This window comes from Amphiura filiformis, chromosome 18, assembly GCF_039555335.1.
Source record: "Amphiura filiformis chromosome 18, Afil_fr2py, whole genome shotgun sequence".
Taxonomy (NCBI): Eukaryota; Metazoa; Echinodermata; class Ophiuroidea; order Amphilepidida; family Amphiuridae; genus Amphiura; species Amphiura filiformis.
Window position 1 is genome coordinate 27,900,301 of NC_092645.1, and position 21,931 is coordinate 27,922,231.

Sequence of the window (21,931 nt, forward strand, 5' to 3'; positions counted from 1 at the left end):
GAGATATAGTCACTTATTATACTTTGTGCACTTAATTCTGTATCTTTTTAACCAATTATCCTACTGAGTTGTGCGACTGGGTGAAATGTCGAATTTTTCTCTGGTCATAAGGAACAAAAAAGTCAGCGGTTGTATATCTGTAGGAACATTGGTTAATGAGATTAGTCACTTTTTTTGTACTTTGTGCACTTTTAAGTACCTTTTTAACCAAATATCCTAGAGAGTCGTGTGGTATGTCAAACTTTTCCTCTGCTCATAAGGAACAAAAACGTCAGTGGTCCCATTATCTGTAGGATCATTGGTTAATGAAACATACGTACTGACGACACTACCGAACTTGAGGCAATACATAGTAAGACCCCGGGTGGTGTCAAATGAATGAGAGAGAGAAAAAACTTGAAAGAAATACAATAAAAAATCCTGGGGGTCGTACATCTAATAGTTTTATAGTTATAGGAAAAATCATAAAATGTGGGTCCCTATTTTCAGGGCTACCTATTTCTCCAATGCTTAAGCAATAAATTATTATACGTTGAACACGGATCGATTGGCGCGAGGTTCATATTGGTATCTTGTTCATATTTGAGTCTCGGGCTTGAGTAAAGGGCCCGTGCGTAGGAACCGGTTTTATGCTTTTAATATTCAATAACGTCCAAAAATTAATAGATATAAATTAATTGTGTTATATTTGAAGGTGTCCGTAAGAGAGCATTCTACAGGAATTTAGAATCAGGTTCCCTTTGTCATTTGCAAGGGGGGGCAAGGATTTTGGCAGGTCGACATTGAGTGTGTTATTTATAGAAGTTTTCAATAATGGGAAAGTTCGACTTTGTTTTTGCATAAATATCGATTATTTGCTCTATTGCACTTTTTTTTACTCACCCTGTATTTTGTGATTCGTAGTGATTTAAAGAGCAGACCAGAAGGAACCAGGGCTGTCAACTTTTTGGAATTGCTTGGCGTGAGACAGAGGCGTACCAGGATTTGCCGACTCCAATGTTCATTTTGTACCATGATTATTTGAGCCACGGCGCTCGAGAATGTGAAAAGCGGGGGAGGGGGGAGGGGGGGTAGTTCAAAATTTAGTTTTAATTAACACTACATGTAATACCCCCTACAAAAGTATTTCTGAACACTCCCTTACCACTGCATCAGACATTGCGTGAACGGAAAGATACCGGGGAATCCCTAAAATAATGAATGTATGGAAGTGCTTTGGGGACACAACTGTGAATTCGCGGGAAAAACAGAACGATTTTTCCAAATTTAACACAACCAGAGGAACGAAAAAAAAACCCAACCCAACATAATAAACTATGTGTTTCCGATCGATGTTAAAATGTATTGCTGACAGTATTCTGCATCGCTTTGTCTGATATCTAAAACGAGTTGTCTGGTGTATAAGCTTTACCCGGTGTACAGTCATGTCCTGTACAGCTTTCCGTCGTGACATGATGCGCCGCCATCAGCGGTTCATAGTTCATTAGTCCTCCACTCGACATCTGTGTATACATGGTATACATGTATTTTCCATTGCAAGCCGAAATACGGACCAGGTTTTCATGGTTTTGGAAGGAAAATAATCCTGAATTCAGTAAAACCGACACCACACACATCCCTCGTTTAGTTGCAGAGCAGGCGTTAACGAGTATTTTCGTAGAAGTAGAAGTAGAAGTAGAAGACAGTGCATGGTAAGTTTATGCGGCTTCATATATTATCATTTTAATGGTTAGCAAGACTGAAGAAAACACCGTATCGTTGTATACTTTTAGTAATTCCATTGATATATTAAATTACCCCGGAAAATACCGTACTGAATATATATATGGGGCCGTGCAATAATTGTCACATATTTACAATAAACCCTGTGGGGTTGATCGGGGCATGCTATAGGCCTAAGCTATACTAAATCGTAAGGGGCTGTGCAATAATAAATGTGTACCCCCGGGGTGGTGAATTTTCAAAATGGTCTGCCAAAATCGCTTGCCCCCCCCCCCTTTGGCCGTGCCAAAAATCCTTTCCCTCCTTTCGACATGTCAAAAATTCCTTGACCCCCTCCCCCTACACATGCAAGATTTTGGGGAACCTGAATTTCAAACCGTAAATTGTCTTTCATAGAATGCGAGCAGGAAATTTTGCATATTTGAATGTGTTCCTAACGTTTTCCTACACCTTTTAAGGGCGTAATATAGAAATGGTGCCCAAAATATATGTGCCAAAAATTGCTTGCCCCCCCCCTTGACCTGCCAAAATCGCTTGACCCCCCCCTTTCGACCTGCCAAAAATGCTTGCCCCCCCCCCTTTTGGCCTGCCAAAAATCTTTGCCCCCCCCTATAATTCACCAGACCGGGGGTACACATGAGTATTGCCCCACCCCTAATCGTGTAAAATTTTCTCGTTTAAAACAATGTGCACCCAGGTTGTTTACAAGTTATCAGGCCTAGTATTTCTCATTCATTTGGATGAGAAAGCATATACAGGGTTGAAAGTTGTCCAATTCTCATCGCTTTTGAAAGAATTCTCATTTAAACTTCCACTAGTGTATGAGCCCGGGCGTAAAATTTCAAAATTACTCCCCCCAAAATAGGGGGGGGGGCCTACCTGCCTCCCTCGGTCTGCCAAAAAATCTTTTCCCCCATACCAAATCGGTTTCCAATTTCCAAACAGCTCCAAACCTTACATCATGGTCTATATGTCTAGATATAATTATGCAATAGTGAACAGGAAATGTTATATTTTTACGTTTGTGCGCCAAAAAATCGCTTAACCTCCCCTTCTTGGTTTGCCAAGCAATTCTTGCCCCCCCCCCACATTTCCTCACCGTTATCATAATTATTGCACAACCCCTAATGTATGTTTACACTGCAATGTTCCTGCTTTTTGCATAGAATCTGATTACCTTGCTACTAAAAAGACAAAAGTCTTGATCCCGATTCTTGCTAAATCGATAGGACCTGGGCCCTATATATTGCAGTTAGGCTATACCCAGAGAAGATGTAAAAGAAGGAGATAGATCCAGCTATCCTCAAACAAAATATGTGTGTTGCCGCTCATTCAAAAGCAATCACGCTATTTAGGTTTAACAATAAAATACAACAAAAGGGTTCGAACCCATGACGGGTGTGATACACAAGTTGCTGCTTACTGGTTTTAGGGAAAGGTCAGTGTCTGTATACCATCAATACCATGCATACCATGAATGCAGATCCTAACATCCAGTTTATTTCAAATAAAATATGACCGAAGTTCCATGGCAAATAATAATTTTGCACGCTTGGTTACGCTTTCAACCTCTACGATTTATGATACAGACTATTTTCAATTATCAAAATATCTTTATTAGGTTTGCAGGAAATGACAGGAAAATACATTAAAACAATAAAATATAGATGATCAAAAATCATCCCGTTTCTAACAAAATCCTAAAACACTCTCCTAAATAATTAATATATATTCCAAAATGGGCGGATTTTTTTTTTTTTTTTTCAAAACTACATTTCTTTCTTATAGCATCCACGTGCGGTATCCCTGCAGAGCAACATCAGGTACTTAACACACACGTGTCATACTTTCAAGGAATTATCTATAGAAACATTGGATATGGTTTCAATTCTGGAGTGAAAATTAATCAACCGTAGTCGGCAAGGCACATCACATCAAAGGCTACTTTCAAGTAGATGTGTAGCTACTTGAGAATAAAGGACTATGAATAGGTGCGACAGGATAACCTACGGGATTATCTCAAGGATATAATTCCGTTCTTCCTCCTTCTTTTTCAACTTTCCTGGCTATACCGTACTCATACTTGAGCTGTTGTTCATATAGTTCATGAACATCTTAATTCCAGTTTGGCGAATGTATACAGGAATATTAATGAAGCTTAAAGAGAATTAAGCCCCGCCAAACCAGTTCTTCTTGGGTGAACTAAACTTGCCTGGTTATCAAATTGAATTTGAAATTGAATTCACTGAATTTGACAGGTGCTAATTGATGTTTTAATTGCATGAATTAACACCTGCCAAATTCAGAGATAACCTTGTCACTGAATAATTTGATAAACAGGCGGGTTTGATTCACCCCAAAAGAACAGTTTACACTCAAGTTAATTAAGATAATTATAAGTAACTGTTACGCGAATGATTAAAACATGTACTTTGCATGTCAAAGGAACATTTACATATTACAGAATCCGTGTACAAAACAAAATACAATTTTACCTCTAAGCAACAGCATGCGAACTACACATTGGATTTGAGTTTGTGGTCATTGTGTACAGCTCGTTAACTCCTAAATTAATTGACGTGATTAAGTTTAATAATTAAATGTGACCGTAGAGCACGAATAAGCCGTAAATGTCCTAAATTTTATTCTGAGTTACAGTGTAAAATGTGCATGAAGGTCGTATTCATCGGTACCTCAAGTTGGCGCGACATCTATTTTCATTTTGATGGTCAAACACCTTTTAAACCAATCAATAATCCTATTGTTGAAGAGGATAATAAGCTTTTACCTCAGATGTCTATAGAATTCTTAATAGCTCTGGTCTTTGTTTGCTTTGGCTAAATCCTGTTCAAGTAGTGGGTTACAAAGTATTGTATTTTGTCTAGGTATGTATAACCAACAATTAACAATGAGAGAACATTCTTGAACCTCGTTGACTTAGGGATGATCTCATTGATCTGAAATGACCGCCAATTATGACGGTTTGATATTTATTACATGTACCAGCAATGTGCAAAAGAGACACACGTAGAAACGAAAAAAGCGACCATTTTGTTGAAGGTTCACAAACCATAACCCCGCTTCTGGATATCGTTTGAAGTCAAATGATATACCATTTTAAAGCTTTTGATATAAATTTATATTTTCTATACACGAAATAAAACAAAATTGACCGGGGGGAATTTACGGCTCATTCGTCGTGTAGCTTCGTGTACGGTCACAAATAACAGTTTTATAAGATTAGCTGTTGAGCTGATATTGAAGTTCCCGTTACAAATATCCAGGTATTATCATTTATTATTATTTTGATTCATTTATTTTCCTTTAATTGAAGAACAGAAAATTCTGCATATATGAGCTTGTTTGAGAGTGATAAAGAGAGAGAAAGAAAGAAAGAATTCTCAATCTTTTACATTTATTTGAGAGGAAACACATCTATAACAAAAGTTATACTCAGTTATTATTATCATCATTATTATTATTATCCCAGATTCGTCATGGCTGCCTCGATGACCTCTCAATCATGTGACCTTACCAAGTGCAGTAAATGTCATCAACTTCTGAAGTCTCCCCGTAGTCTTCCTTGTTTACACAGCTACTGTGCAACCTGCTTAGACGACCAAGCCAAAGATTCACCTATAAGCAAAGTGAAATGTGTTGAATGTGGAGAAGAATTCGACATCCCACCAGGTGGCTTGAAAGAATGGCAACCACTAGCGATTGTCCACCGGCTAACGGAACAGAAGGCCATGCAGATGGAATTGATGTCTAAAGAAACGATTCACTGTACTTCGTGTACTTGGTTCGGCGGAGAAGGTACTTTTATCCTTATTGTTACGTTTACAATAAATTTAGGGGAAAAAACGTCAATTCGTATAATACTATAATTGAAAACTTACATTCAATAATGCGGAAATTAAATTAGGCTCCAAACATTACATTATAAAGTAACGGTACTTATGTTTCTGCACACATAGACTAGACAAAGTTTCATCCTGCTGAATAAAAAAAATGTGGTGAGCAAGCGTTATTTTGAGCCTATGACCCTCAAAATGACCACAGAAATGACCCCATAGGATTGTACAGGGTTCAAAAATTAAGCCTGCTCCGATTTTTCCCACTAGCATATCAAGTTACGCGTCTGGGCGTCAGACTCACAAAAATATTAATTTTGTGCATGTACGACCTGTGGTTGTGGAGTTATGTGCCGAAAAGGGTCGAAGATCAATTTTCCCAGTATTAAATACAGGGGTCAAAAATTAAAGTTGCTCCGATTTTCATGAAACTTGTACCAAATTGTTTGTCTAGCTTCAGGCAGTGAGAAAGAAGTTTTCACATATCTGTGTTGTATAGTTATTATGTTACGTGGTAAATTGGTTTCAATGGCAATTGTCCTTTTAAATAGGCTTAACAATTCTACCTCAGTAAGGGGGCTAAATAAATATGTATGCGAAATATTCTTTACACATCAAAATTTCCGCATCTACTTTACACTTACAATCAATATTTTGCACAGTCTGTACTTTAGTACCAACAATGTATAATTTCTCTCAAGACTGTGAAAATTCAAACCGAGTTAGGTGGGTCATAAAAACATTTAGTTAGCGATGGGGGGGGGTCACTGATATATTCATGACCCCTTTCCGAAAAAATATGACATCCCCCTTAACTATACATTACAGATATAGTGGAAACCTATCTTTTTAATTTTTGACCCCTGTACAACTTGAAAATTGCCCTTCGATACTTTTTGGAACATAACTGCGCAACCACAATTTAGATATTTGCAATAACGACCAGGCATATAATTTGACATGTTAATGAATGAAATCAGAGCATTTTTCAGCAGGTCCAAATTAGTAAATATACTTTAAAGATCAACTTTAAAGATAAAGAATACCTCAACAATTTCATACAAACAAATTTTTGAGATTTTCCACTAGTCTAATAAAAAAAAGTGTAAGGGGGAGACGTATGTAGTTCCACTTTTCTAGAGCAAAATGTTAATATAGACCTTTCAAAAGAGAATCCTGTCTACACCGGTCTATGAGCCTAATAGCTTTGCACCAAAGCCGACCTATTTTCCATCAGATAGAAAGAAAAAGAAAGGAAAAACCATGCCATATCCCCTCTGACACTATGGTCTGAAGACCGGCCGTAGACATTCGCGGTTGGTAGGATGGGGTAGACAGTGCACTACAGTTTATACTGTGGCCCTGTGATGTTGGTGATCAAGGGATAGTGGTCCAACTTCTGAGCACAGGTGTGTTGGTGTAGCTGGTATTGTAGCTTGCCTTAGGCAAGCTTCTATAAGCGGTACTCGGAGTGGTATTAATTTTTGATAGAATGGTTTACCAGGCAGGGATTGGCCTTTACTGTACATTTTCTTTACAGGTCACTTGCTTGGGTTTATTTTAAAAGGAGATCACTGGATCTTCTAAGGTACTGCGAGGGCTCTTATCTGATCAAGAGCTATGGGCCTGAGTCTAACCTAGTTTTGGTTTTAAACGTTTATCTTATACAGACGAACAGGACGACAAGTCACTTCCACCTACTGCCGTAGCTCGATGTACGGAGTGCGATGACTACTTATGTAAACAATGTTTTGCCATCCACAAGTCACAACGACACAGCAAAGACCATCCTGTTATTACCCTTCAGGAACTTCGCGAAGGTAAGGTCCTGGATGCCAGTGCTTATGAGCAGAAGATGTGCGTGAAACACAAAGGTGAAACCCTGTTGTTCTATTGTGAAACCTGCGATGTCCCCATCTGTCGCCAGTGCGGTTTTATTGCACATCGACATCCAGTACATAAGCATTCTGAGTTAGAACAGGCCGCCAAGGAGAGAAATAAACAACTTCAACAGTTGCAGGAAAGCTCTGGAAAGAATGAGGAAGAAGTCAATAAAGCTTTGAAGGATATTCGTAAGAAAAGACGGGATTTTGATCTAGCTGTTTCCGAAGCCAGGATTCAGATTAAAGATACCGTCCAGAAATTGAAGTCTTCCTATCTAAAACGCCTTGAGGAGGCACGGAAGGTAGTTGAAGAAGAATTAAACACCATAGAGAAGGAAGGATTAGAAACCATCAAGACCGCTGATAACCAGCTGCTTTCCATCACATCCCGCGTATCAACAGCAAAGGCGATTACAAAAATACTGAAAGAAAGTGGATCTGAATTTGAGCTTGCGTCTGATTACGGGAGTCTGAAAGCTGTATTACAAGAAGTTGTTGCAGCAGAACCTGCTACGATCATTAACGCTGGGCAAAGTTTGACTGAAGTAAAGTTCGAGGAAAACACGGCTCAGAATTCAGAAAAGATTGTCATTGGTCGTGTTCGGTCGCGTGGTACACGACGTAATCGTGAGTTGAAAAAGACGCCTGTCTTGAAGATGGAATTCGGAAATGCAGGAAATGAGAAGCTAGCCCATGCACTAGATGTTACCGTGACACCAAGAGGAGATATCGCAGTATCGGATCACCATGCAGCGAATGTCAAGATTTTCGGCGCTGACGGTGCATTCAAGTCTATCTTCAACGTCAATGTAGGTGTCGACGCAGGGAGATTATCCAACCCATGGTGCATTCAGGTCGGCCCTGACAATTTGTTCTACGTCACCGATTTGCAGACACCATATGTGAAAATCTTTGACTTGCAAGGTACTTATAAACGATACTTCCATACGGTATCACCAGATAACGTTGCTTACACAACGCATGGATCAAGTACAGTGTGTGGCTTAGCCTTCAACTTACAAGGTCATGTTCTTGCTGGGAATATCACTCACAAGTTCATAAGCTGCCATTCACTAGACGGTAAACACCTGATGAGTATCAAGCTGACAATATCACCATGGTTTCTTAGCGTCACATCAAAAGGAAGTATCATAGTTAGTCCTTACAGTGGGTCCAGTGATGTCCAACTCATAGACAACACAGGACAGATCTTGTTTAAACTTCAGATTCCCGTCGGTGTTTCATCTTGGAGTCCTGAGGGGCTTGTAATAAGCACATTGTTTAAGGTTGGCGAAGACGAAGACGAGGTGTTTATAGCTGATCGAGGCAACGGATACGCCGTCTATCGATATTCCACTTCTGGGAAGTACATCGGTTGCGTTACGAAAGGTGTTTCAGGCGTACACAGCATGACGTTATCTGGTGATAACAATCTACTTATTGTAGCAGATACCTCATCAGTAAAATGTTTTGAGGTTTAAGAAATACCCAGAACTACAAACTATACACGTATATGTCTTCACATAAAGGATATTTCTTGCCCAAAACAACCGTTTTGGAAAGCCAATGTGGTGATTCATACATTGATATTATCTATTAGCAGAATTCGGGATAATAATGTATATTTTAGGTGATTTTGTGGATTTGTTTGATTTGCTTGGCCGAATATTAAGTTAATGTTATTAGCTAAGTTGTTTAATTCAATGAAAAGCAGTATCAAAACACCTGTTCTTTCGAACCACATGTAGGCAAGAGCGGGGTGAGTTGAGCCACCAGATAAGTAGAGCCACCCCAAAGAAGGGAAACTAACAATTTACTTAACTTTATTCTGCCCTATAAAATCACTCAGACCCCCAGTTTTACACTCAACTCAATTGCACACATGATATAGTAATAAAGATGCATTGGGCTAAACGATGTTGCTTTTTGGGCGAGAAGCGTGCTATTATCATCATGTGAATGAAGTTGAAGATTTGAAATGAATTCAATAAATTATACGAACTTTTATTACAACAAACTTGAATCTTATACAGCGTGATTATAAAATATTGAGCCATAACAAGTACATAAAGAAGGAAACCCAACCCGGCCGGCGGAGGCTTTGACTTGAAATACTAGTATTAATTATTAATTTATCACTGTTCATCGAAAGTTGCTAGTGGTAGTGCAGCTATAAAAAGAAATGGTTATTTGCAGGGGTGTCTGAGGTGCCTCTGTCGTCGTCTGTCGTTTACAAAATGAGCGCCAAATGATGGCATTTGGGGGACATTTTTTCCACAATTATTGTGTAAAATCATAAGGCCCAATTGAAGCAGTTTGCAGTTCATCATTTCTAGTGGCGTGCCTGGACTTTTTATCCAGTGAGCATTATTTTGGTCCGATTTTTCTGCATGATTAATGAACTTTAAGAAGGACATACCAGGGGTAAGAGTAGGCAAAGCTTTTTTACTAGTCACGTTTAAGGGGACAACTGCGGGTGTTGTTCACGCAAAGCTGGTTAAATATTTTAGTCCCCAATCAAGGTGAATTTATGTGTATAGAGGATGAAGTGCGCGCGGAGCGAGAGAAAATTTAAATTTCATACTATTTTTGCCAAAAATCAAGGTATACTGCAAAAACAGTGTCTAGAGATTAAACACTATTCTACACACCACTTTGTCCTCGATTTGTAATCATGTTTGAAAGCTAATCATTGGTTGGACATTGGTGTTTAGATTTTACACGTGTTTACAAATCGATGGCAAATCTCTAGACACAGTTTTTTGCCGAAATATTGCCTGCATTTTTACAGTAAGCCTACTTAGACCAGGGAAGTATTTGCCGAAACGTAGGGGGGGGGGGTGACATTTGATATTGTGTCCCCATCCCAAAATGTGGAGGGGACATGTCCCTCCCCACCCCGGATTACCGCTCATGCTTCTAATATGACTCAGTATTTGATGTGAAGATCCACTAGCCAGTTATCTGATTACTAGAAATTAAACCAAATACATGGCCAATGGATCTTCCATCTGAGACGGGGAAAGACTCAAACAGAAACAAACGTAGAGCAAAATATAACTTCACAAATAAACTTTGATTACTCATCAACCAAGTGGTCACAACATAATATAGCTGAGTGAATATTCTTAGCCCCATCCTCGGCTGTGGCTGGCTGTCTTCTACCACGAATAATAGGCCGGGGTAATTGATGACACGAAGCCGCGGAGCGATATATTTAAATTAGCTATGGAAAGCAAATAGCGTCATAACACACGCCCTGCCTTTCTTGAATTGGCGCCTGACAATTCTAATTTAATAATATAACTTTTTAAAATAGCAATTTGAATTGATCAACATATGATTTAAATATATATATATATCTTTTTAACATAAACTTTAACATCAGACATAACATTTCATCAAGTAACTGCATGACTAATAATTAACTGCATCTTTTAATCTGAAACATTTAACTCCAAAACACGATTGGATGGGGAGAAAATTATTTTTAAAAACAACATCTTTTAAAACTCTGAAGCTCGTACAGCAGACAAGGAAAAAGGGGAAAAGGGGATGACATACTAACACAATTCTGAAAGACATCGACCAAGACCTTGCACAATCCCCAAACTGGGCATTTACAATGTCAAGTTCCATGTGTTTCAGAAAGTGCGAAGATCTTACTCTACACCTTAAACTACACCTTAAAATTAACCCTAGAGTTCATAATCTTGAATCGCTGAATCCCTGGCCAGTAGATCCACCGCTGTCGACTTGAACCCATTCGCTGCACTGTACTTGACGCTGATCTTGACGTTGAACTTGACACTTGCGTGATGAACTTGACATTCAATTTGTCGGTGTGATTCAGATCATGTTTTCCATAAAAATTTTAAACATGACGTAACAAGAATTGCTTTTGTTTTGCAATTAGACGATAACTGATGACGGATGTCAATATAAATAACAGAAGAATTGATTTCTTCATATAATTGCAGTTTTCAATGCACCAACATTGTGAAATAAGACGCAGTTCCTCCCGTAGATACAGTACTTGACGAACACGACGAAACAATTCCACACGACGAAATTGCACTTAGACATTCAGCGCTGAAGACCAATACCTTGATAATATTTGATTCAGAATATAACGGGCTTACATGAAAATCGTATGCAAAGTTCTAGAAAAAGGTTTTATAAAGTTGCGCACCATACTTTGCATAGAATGACGTCATGTATCAGATCACAGTTAATTAACCCGTATAATATTTCTTTATTTCTGAATCAAATCTTATACTGGAATCACACAAATATTGTACTGACGAAAATTCACAATCATTTCAGAATCACACATATTGCATACCAACTGGAACAAAATTCTTCTGTGTCAAGTTCAAATCCAAATGCACCTATTGTTCAGATGATTGACCACGAAAATGACCGAAGAAGTCCATAATCCATTCAGCACGACTCGAATTCTCTGAAATATAAACTCAAGCAAAATACACAGTATAAGTATAACACATACATACTATCTAATTTAGCATATTTCTTAATTCCATAATCATAAGAATACCGTATACCATATATAATATAACATGAAATACAGTATTTCATCATAACATAACACACGCTGCCTTAAATTCTTCACAAATTTTGAAAAATTAATACAGCCAAAATTCTATAAACACGCAATTTTCAATTCAAAAATTCATAATTGAAATTACAATCTGCTTTATTCTCCACATAATTTGAAAAATGAATACAGCCAAAATTCCATAAACACACAGTTTTCAAAAATTCATAAATTACAATCTGCTCTATGCACAACATTAGTATTACAAAATTCAATTGCAACACATTCATCTGCTTTTGCCAGATATCTTCACAGGATTACTTTTCAAAAATTCCAAAGCAGCTGGGTTTAAATTATCAGCAGGCTCCCAAGTATTTCTGGAACTTGGGAAATCACGCCACTTGATAAGATAATGAAGCTTGTTGTCCCTGTACCTACCACGTAATATCTTCTCTACTTCATACTCACTACTTGTGGTAACAGGAGTCAAAGGTAGACCCGGTATAAAAGATGTGCGCTTATCCAATTCCTGGGATGCCATAAGTGGGGCAAACGAGTCATCTGGACAATCAGCATCTATAACATCTTCTAGAGGATCCCTTTGCACAAAATCTTTGGGCATGATATGATTTTCTGGTCTGGCATATCGATCATAGGCAAACTTCATTCGATTAGCATGCACTGGGGCTGACATCAACTTATTGTTTGTCAGATTTCGAACACGGAAATTCACGGGCCCCGTTTGCTCTACGAGTAAGTATGGTCCTGACCAAAATTTCATAAGCTTCTTGGACAAGCCTGGTTGAGTGGCTGGAATATATAACCAAATTGTATCACCCACCTGAAACTGTACATCACTTGCATGTTCATCATAACGGTCTTTCATGCTAGCTTGATTAAGTTCAAGATGTTGCTTAGATATTGCACGGAACACTTCTAATTGAGATACCAAATGATGGATATGTTCTCTCACTGTCTTCTCTGGGTATTCACTCTTAGCCATCAATGTCACATCCAGGGGTAGTCTTGCTTCCCTGCCATATAATAAAAAGAAAGGGCTAAATCCTACAGAATTGTCTGCTGGTGTAGACCTATATGCAAATTGAATGGCTGGAATATACTCATCCCAGTTTGTCTGATACTCATTAGCATAGTGTGACAAGGTATCTAAGATAACAGAGTTAAAACGTTCCTGAATAGCATTACACTGTGGATGATAACTACTTGTATTCAACTTTGATGTACGCATAATTCTACACACTTCAAGCACCAGTTTACTGAGGAAATTTGTACCTCGATCACTAAGCAAATATTGGGGACAACCATGTTGACATATAATATGATCAAAGAATGCTCTAGCTACTGTGGCTGCATCAATAATCTTAATTGGAACTAAGATAGGCCATCTGGTACAGTGATCTGTAAAACACAATACAAACCGATTACCATTGGTTGTAATAGGTAGAGGACCCAAGATATCCACACTTACACGTTCAAATGCACTGGGGACCTTCATGGTCATCATGGGAGCTCTAACTTTGTGTCTATGTGTTTTTATCTGAGCACAAGATATACACGATCTTACCCAATTGTCAACATCTCTATACATACGTTTCCAGAAATATCTTTGGCGGATTTTGTGATATGTTCTCTGAAAACCAAAATGAGCTGCTAAAACATTATCATGACAGTTGTTAAGTATGATATCAATCATGGTTACAGGTACATAAAATTGCACAGTATTTCTTTCTGGCATGTGACGTTTGGCGGGTGTGTGCCATATATGATACAAAATACCTTCATGGACATAGTATTGATCTGACTGCAATAAAATATCACGTGCTTGTCTTTGATTATCAGGCAATATGTCTTCATCCAAAAATCTTATCAATGGGACCAGCAAAAGGATCAGCTAATTGAGCATCTTTGAAATGGTCCACATTAACATCAGTTGGTAAAGAAGGAACTTTTTGAATATCTACATACTTTTTGTCTCCATCCAGTCGTCTATTCCTCTGACATCTCAGATTTCGAACAGTATTCACTTCTGGATCTGGCTTTGTCTCTGACGTAGGAGAGTCATTGATGACGTCATCAGTCATCGTCTCCAAGCCACATTCTGTCCAGTTTGAATCTGTTGCTGAGGAAGTAGGGGAGTCAACATGATATGAGTTACATGAATTACAAGATTCTGACACTTGAGTTGGTATTCTACTTAGTGCATCTGCATTACCATTCTTATATCCTCTTTTATGGACTACTTCATAAGTATATGATTGTAACTTCAGTACCCATCTTGCGAGGCGACCTGTTGTACGCTTTTGACCAAACAACCATTTCAATGCACAGTGATCAGTCTGAATTATGAACTTTACAGTATGTTGAAGGTATGGGGAATATTTCTTAATCCCTTCAACCACAGCCAAAGCTTCAAGTTCAGTAGTTGTATACGTCTTTTCGGAATCATGCAAAGCTCTACCTCCATAACAAATTACCTTCTCTTCACCATCTTGTACCTGTGCTAAAATGAAACCAAGACCTTTTATACTGGCGTCAGTTTGCAACCTAAATTAAGTACCATCAAAACGAGGGTAGGCAAGAATTGGAGGTTCTACTAGCTTTTGTTTCAGGATTTCAAACGCTTCTGCACACTCTTTTGACCAAATAAATTGAACATCTTTCCGAGTGAGATATGTTAAAGGTGCGGCTATTTTACTGTAATCTCTAATGTACTTCCTATAATAGCCTACAAAACCTAAAAATGATCTTACTTCCGATACCTTCGTTGGAACTGGATACTCTTGGACTACTTTGGTTTTCTCTGGATCAGTAGCTATCCCATCTTTACTTACAATGTGTCCTAAATAACGTACCTGTTCTTGAGCAAAAGTACACTTTTTAGGCTTGAGCTTCAAATTGGCTTCTCTCAACCTCTGAAATACTTGTCTCAAATGATCTACATGTTCATTAAAAGAATTGGAAAACACTATTACATCATCCAGATATATTAATACAAATTTCCAATTTAAACCTCTGAACACTTCTTGCATAACTCTTTGAAACCTGGCTGGAGAATTTGTACATCCCATTGGCATTACATTAATCTCATACAAACCATCTTGTGTAATGAAAGCACTCTTTTGTTTTGAGTTTTCTTCAAGTCCAATTTGGTAATAGCCTGACGCTAAATCTAGTGTGGAAAAATAATTTGGTGTGCCTACGCCTAAGCTATCTAATGCATCATCTATGTGAGGTAGAGGAAAATTATTCTTTTCCACAATTTGGTTACATAATCTCATATCACAACAGAATCTTAGTGTACCATCAGGTTTAGGAATCATTACAACAGGAAAACTCCAACTACTGGTGGATTCTCTGATTAAACCATTTTCTAACATCTGGTTGACTTGTTTACGTATTTCAGCTTGCACATGAGGAGGTTGTCTATAAGGACGACATTTGATTGGCGGATGATTATCAGTTCTTATGACATGCTCAATTTTCGTATATCTTCCTCTAGGACTATCTTTGGTTTGAAAAACGTCTACATACTCAGATATAAGATCAGATAACATATCAGAATCGGTATCAGTTAAATGAGAATCATTGAAATTGACCTGAGAAAGAACTTCACGTACCTTAGGATCTGGCGAATTCTGTGCATGACTGATGATACAGGTACTTCATCTACTACAGAGTCATCTATATCAGTAAAATGAATGATTTCACTGTTATTTACAAGTGTAAATGTACCAAGTTTTGTTCTAGGATACAACACAATTGGTTCATTGCTAGTGTTTAACACAAGTAATTGAGTACTACAACTAGATTTGTTAGCAATAGGTTGAACACTTGATACTGTATTGGCAATCAATACTCCTAAAGCAGTGACTCTCCGTCCTCCCTGACATAATCCTATTGTGCCTTTTGGAAGATTATTTGATAACCTCGCACGCACCACTGATTGTGAATGAGGCGGAATTTCTTGCCTTTCAATTACACGTAAATTACTTTTCTTAAACAACCGCAATTTCTGTGTTTTAAAATCTAATCTGGCCTTATGTTGTTTTAGGAATCTCTTTCCCAACATGATTTCCTGACTAAGATTTCGAGCAATATACATTGGCACGAGAAATTTTGAACCTTCAATAAACAACGGAACAACAACAAAACCACTGATTTGCAACACAGATTTGTTAGCGGTACGGGCTTTTGTTAATCGCGGTCTTGACACTGCAATTTGGTGTGACAATTCCAAAGAATGCCAGTACTCATGATCGATTAGATTCATTGTACAACCAGTGTCAATTAAAGGTCTCATATGGAGGTTTTTTCACCGACGGAAAATGAAAGAATTTGCTTCAGAAATCAATGATGAACAGACTGGAGTATGATTTATAATCATTTTTACTGTTTAAAATATCATTTTTTGCAATAAAATACATGCCCTTCTGAGCCCCACATTTGAAACGATCGAGTCTGCTGGCGCAGAGCCAACATGACCCGTGACGTCATAATGGGTACTCGTCAGATCAGGGTCAGATCAACAATAAACAACAACACCGATCGCACGCGTTTTTGACAACAGAATGGGATAGCGCAAAATGTTAGCCCATGTCACAAAATGTATAATAAATTAGTATAATTATTTAGTAGTTTATTTGGGCATTTAAAAAAAATGGTCGGGGACTTTGTGTGTGCTTTATTTATGGAAATCTTTTCTGGTTTGTGAGACCGCCTCGCCGTCCAGGTCCGTCATCAGCCGGCGAGCGAGGCACACAGCTGACAGCGGGGCTGACAGTACACGGCGAAATGTCATGACTAGCTTGTAAATATGGCTTCAAGTGTCACTACTTCCGAAAATATTTTGAACATATTTTAATATCTATGTAAATTATTGTGTCGGGAACAAAATGTGGTATTAGGCCTACGTTCATTCTGAGAGTGAATATTTAGGACGAAATTCAGGCTTTTCTCGTTTCATTTCACGTAATCATTTTGAATCTGTCCGTATTCACAGTGCATGCAGCGCAGCGCGAGTAGTGCTAGTGTCACGACTTGCGATGTGAATTTGACCGAGGAATTTGAACAGAATGTAAGTAATTGTATCAGGAACAAATGATGTATTACGCACCTTCTGAGAGTGAATAATCGGGACGAAATACAGTTTATTCTCGCTTTGTTTACTCCTGGTGTTTACCATAATTTTACGGAAGTTATCTCGTGTTCAGGAATACAGAACACTTCGCCCACAATCTATTTCGCCACCATGCCATGCCGCCTCCACGCTATTTTGCCTACATGCCATCGGGGATTTTATAAAAGGAGCTGTCATTTTCTTCAGAAGGGGGTCATTTATTATAGGGGGGTCATATAATTTTTAGACCTAATATAGGGGATTAAAATTTTTAACACCCAAAATAGGGGTCATAGAATTATTAAGGGCTGGTGATGGTGACGCGTGCATTTTTAAATAATTTAACAATCAAAATATGCACAATCTTTCGTTATATCATAATGCAAAATGTGTGTGTGCTCCGCTCACCTTCTTCAGACACGATCAATTTGAATCTATAGTTTTGGTGTGCTCCTTGCCTTTTTTCCAGCAATGAATAATTTGTCTTGAGTCTGCGGAAGGGGGGATCGTAAAAAATTTCAACCCAAGATAGGGGAGTCGTAAACATTTTTTCCCCGCAATATAGGGTCATAAAAAATTAATCCGGTCACCTACATATTCATGACCCCCCCCTGCCAAAGAAAATGACATCCCCCAAGGCCTAAAAAATAATATTGTTTAATTGGCGTAACCTGACCGACCCTAAAAAAGGCCTGACCGTAGACTTTTTTTTCCGATTTGTTTGCAAAAAGAAAAGAAAAAGAAAAAAAGTTCCAAGGCCTTTATCATAAATACGCAATTTACAGATTTGCCTTAAAGGGGGGGGGGGGCAAACTGGATGGGGGGCAAAAATATTTTGGGGGAATGCCCTTCCCACCCCGTAGCGGTTGAAATGCAGATGAAATGGGTTATCTGTTACAAAGTTATTGTACTTTGCATTAACTATGAATGAAGGGGAAATAATATTTCAAATTGCAACAATTGTGAATTGAATGTAATTTCTTATGTTAGGGGTAGGCCTATAATTTGAAACTAGTGAAATCGGACCAATTAAAAAATTTGACCTTCTTTTGTGTATGATTTATTATGTGACCTATTTGACGTTTTAACCCAAGAACTAAGAACCAGAGAAGAACACAATAATTGACTTGATTATTTCTAGCGATGAGAGTTAGAACCATTTTTGAGTTTTAGTCCCATTCTGACCTTCGACCTTCTCTGGGAAGCATTTTATAGGGGAATATAAAAGAAGAATAGACCTAATTCTACTTTTATTATTGTAGGTGTAAGGTTGCCAAAAATATTGGTTCCATTTAACATGTTTAACATTGGTTCCATGTAGCCAATTAACACCCCAAACACTGAAATGGCGTATAGGCGACGTGGCGTGTAGGCATGATTGCGTGTAGGCGAAATGGGTTGGGGGTGAAATGTCCTTCAACACAGAAACCCGAGGTGCAAAAATCATTTTTCCTGCCGTGTGTTTTAGGGCTTTTTAAAACATTATGCCAATAAATTGTGACGTTGAGGATAGCTACAATAAAAAAGACAGCCTTGTACATGTATACAAATAATACAATAATAAACCAAATAGGCGAGCACTCAGAACAGAATGGAAATTAGAATGGCGATTGGACGTCCATGCAGTGCGCAGTAAGTTCGTATGTAAGCCTACAATAATAATTTCCCCGACCATTTTTCAACAGGATTTTCAAGGATTTTCAACCCTCATATTTCACAATTCGAAAAACCACAACCAATTTCCAAAGATTTTGAGAGTCAGTTTGGTATTTAATGTTATTATGAACTATGTATGATTGGCCTATTTGCTATCAAATAGACCTCAAATTAACCCTTCGCCGAGCCAGTACCGAGGCATGTGCCGAGGTTACCATGCCGCGGCTAGCACGGGTAAAGCAACAATGCATGCATAGCGCATAAGTTCATGCGTGTGCTTCCCATGACTCGAGCAAGAATAAAGCCAAGAAGGTCGTTGCTTTTGACACGTTTGACATTCGGTAAAATGATATTAAACTTGGCCTATAATCCTGCTATTTAAATGCAGCTATGCTTGTTTCGTAAAAAGTTCGATTGCCTATAAATCTTCCATTCTTCCATTAAAAACATGTAATTTAGCTTACCTGTGCTCACGAGAAAAATAATACGCGATCATGCGGATGGTTGAATTCCCGTCGCTGGCCGGATTGATCTAGGCGGCTAGGCCTAAGCCTGGGCGCCTCCGTCTCATGCTCACCTTTGTTTTGAATTAAGTCATGCTTTGTTGTGATAATTACTACAAAAATATTTGATAAAATATAATATTAAAAATACTTCCAAAACTTGGCGAAGACTGCGTTGGATCATGGACATGATGCATAAATGCCTAGTAGGCACGAGAGATTAATCAGCCTTGGCGAAAAGCTGGAGCGAAAAACTGGATATGCACCGCGCAAGTTGTGGTTTATTTTGTTCAATATCTCAGAATTTATAAAGAGGAATTTTGGAAATGATACCATACCAGACAACATCACATGATGATGTAACGCGAAGATATAGGCTTACTGTTAAATGTTAAAAATTGCGAATTTCCCTTGGCAATGACCATTGATTGAAATGGACAAAAATTGTAATTTGTTCATGACCTTCACCTTCAACCGGGCCTTCAACTCCCGTATTTCTTTAAAAACGCAGCGATATGCCTATAGACTTTCAATTCAAGAATTGTAATCATGTATAATATATCTGTATTTACAATGGTATGTGATTCTGTGATTTTGTGACATGTTTTAAGAGATATTTAGGTTAAAAGCAGGAACATTCCCCGAAACATTCGTGTGTACGTGCGTGCACCACCGCGGCGTGTCGCGATAGGGACTACCCATTGTGACGTCATCGGGTCATTGCTCTGACATGTAAACAGAAAAAGTTTTCCACAAATGAACTGCGCGCTGATTCCAAAGACCCCAAAAGCTAGTTTTGATTTTCACATTTTTGCACCTTCCCGATGAGCTTTTACAAAAATTCAAAAAGGAATATTATCCTTGATATTTGAACTTTAATATTTTCAACAAAAATAATATAAACTTATTTGCTCCATATGAGCCCTTTAAACAGTCAATGTTTTGGCTACCAATAGTGACAGAAATATAAACTTCTTCATCAAAATCTGTTTCAACGTTATCACTATCGCATTCAGACGCGGCAAAATTTGAATCAAATTTTCCATTGCGCGGAACCTGGGCTGAATTACACGGAGAATTACTGCTCTTGTTTACATTACAATCATTCGAACTAAATTTCTGTACAGTTTGTGCATGTATTACCTGTTCATCAGTTGGATACAAAGTATGACTCCGATCACAAACATCTTCACACGGAGAGTAATTGTTCACAGGAGTTTGACAATTTAATCGTTCAGGTAAGATACCTATTTTCCAGGAAAGTTGAAAAAGAAGGAGGAAGAACGGAATTATATCCTTGAGATAATCCCGTAGGTTATCCTGTCGCATCTATTCATAGTCCTTTATTCTCAAGTAGTTACACATCTACTTGAAAGTAGCCTTTGATGTGATGTGCCTTGCCGACTACGGTTGATTAATTTTCACTCTTTCACTCCAGAATTGAAACCATATCCAATGTTTCTATAGATAATTCCTTGAAAGTATGACACGTGTGTGTTAAGTACCTGATGTTGCTCTGCAGGGATACCGTACGTGGATACTATAAGAAAGAAATGTAGTTTTGTAAAGATTCCAAAAAAATCCGCCCATTTTGGAATATATATTAATTATTTAGGAGAGTGTTTTAGGATTTTGTTAGAAACGGGATGATTTTTGATCATCTATATTTTATTGTTTTAATGTATTTTCCTGTCATTTCCTGCAAACCTAATAAAGATATTTTAATAATTGAAAATAGTCTGTATCATAAATCGTAGAGGTTGAAAGCGTAACCAAGCGTGCAAAATTATTATTTGCCATGGAACTTCGGTCATATTTTATTTGAAATAAACTGGATGTTAGGATCTGCATGCATGGTATGCATGGTATTGATGGTATACAGACACTGACCTTTCCCTAAAACCAGTAAGCAGCAACGTGTGTATCACACCCGTCATGGGTTCGAACCCTTTTGTTGTATTTTTATTGTTAAACCTAAATAGCGTGATTGCTTTTGAATGAGCGGCAACACACATATTTTGTTTGAGGATAGCTGGATCTATCTCCTTCTTTTACATCTTCTCTGCTATTTTCCCATCTGAATTTTCCTGAACTTGTTCTGAATCAACAGTTTGGATAGTATCAGATGGGTCATTTAGTTTAAAGGACGCCCATCAATGTGGAACCTTTCATAACAACGACGACGCATATGATTATATCGTCCACATCTATACGCCGTAGAAGTGACGTCATAATCGGATTAACTACCATAGCAATAGATGAATACAATTTTGAATATACCGCGCTGCACTGCAGCAGGTTGCACTCATCACCTGTCTTCAATCATATAATAGATTGAATACAATACCGCTCTTTTCAAAGAGACTAATCTTACAGGTGCAAGTGATTAGCATGTCTTTGACATGTATGGTTCAATGCATCGGTACCGCATGAACGTTGGTAGTACGGGGCGATATAGCCAAAATTGTATTCATCTATTGCTATGGTAGTTAATCCGATTAACTACGTCACTTCTACGGCGTATAGCATACAATGGGCGGCCTGAAATTTCTGGACTGGCCTGAGTTGAATGACCCATTTGCATTGTTATGTGCTTGCTGAGGCGACTGATATTGATT

At 38.2% G+C, this 21,931-nt stretch overlaps 1 protein-coding gene across 1 annotated transcript; it reads left to right on the forward strand.

Moving 5' to 3' along the window:
• The first annotated feature begins 1,472 nt into the window (after positions 1 to 1,472).
• Positions 1,473 to 9,545, forward strand: LOC140140084 (uncharacterized). The gene is made up of 3 exons (XM_072161904.1): positions 1,473 to 1,691; positions 5,213 to 5,538; positions 7,247 to 9,545. Exons 2-3 carry the CDS (start codon positions 5,220 to 5,222, stop codon positions 8,938 to 8,940), a joined length of 2,013 nt encoding a protein of 670 aa, XP_072018005.1. The 5' UTR covers positions 1,473 to 1,691; positions 5,213 to 5,219; the 3' UTR covers positions 8,941 to 9,545.
• The last annotated feature ends 12,386 nt before the right edge of the window (positions 9,546 to 21,931 follow it).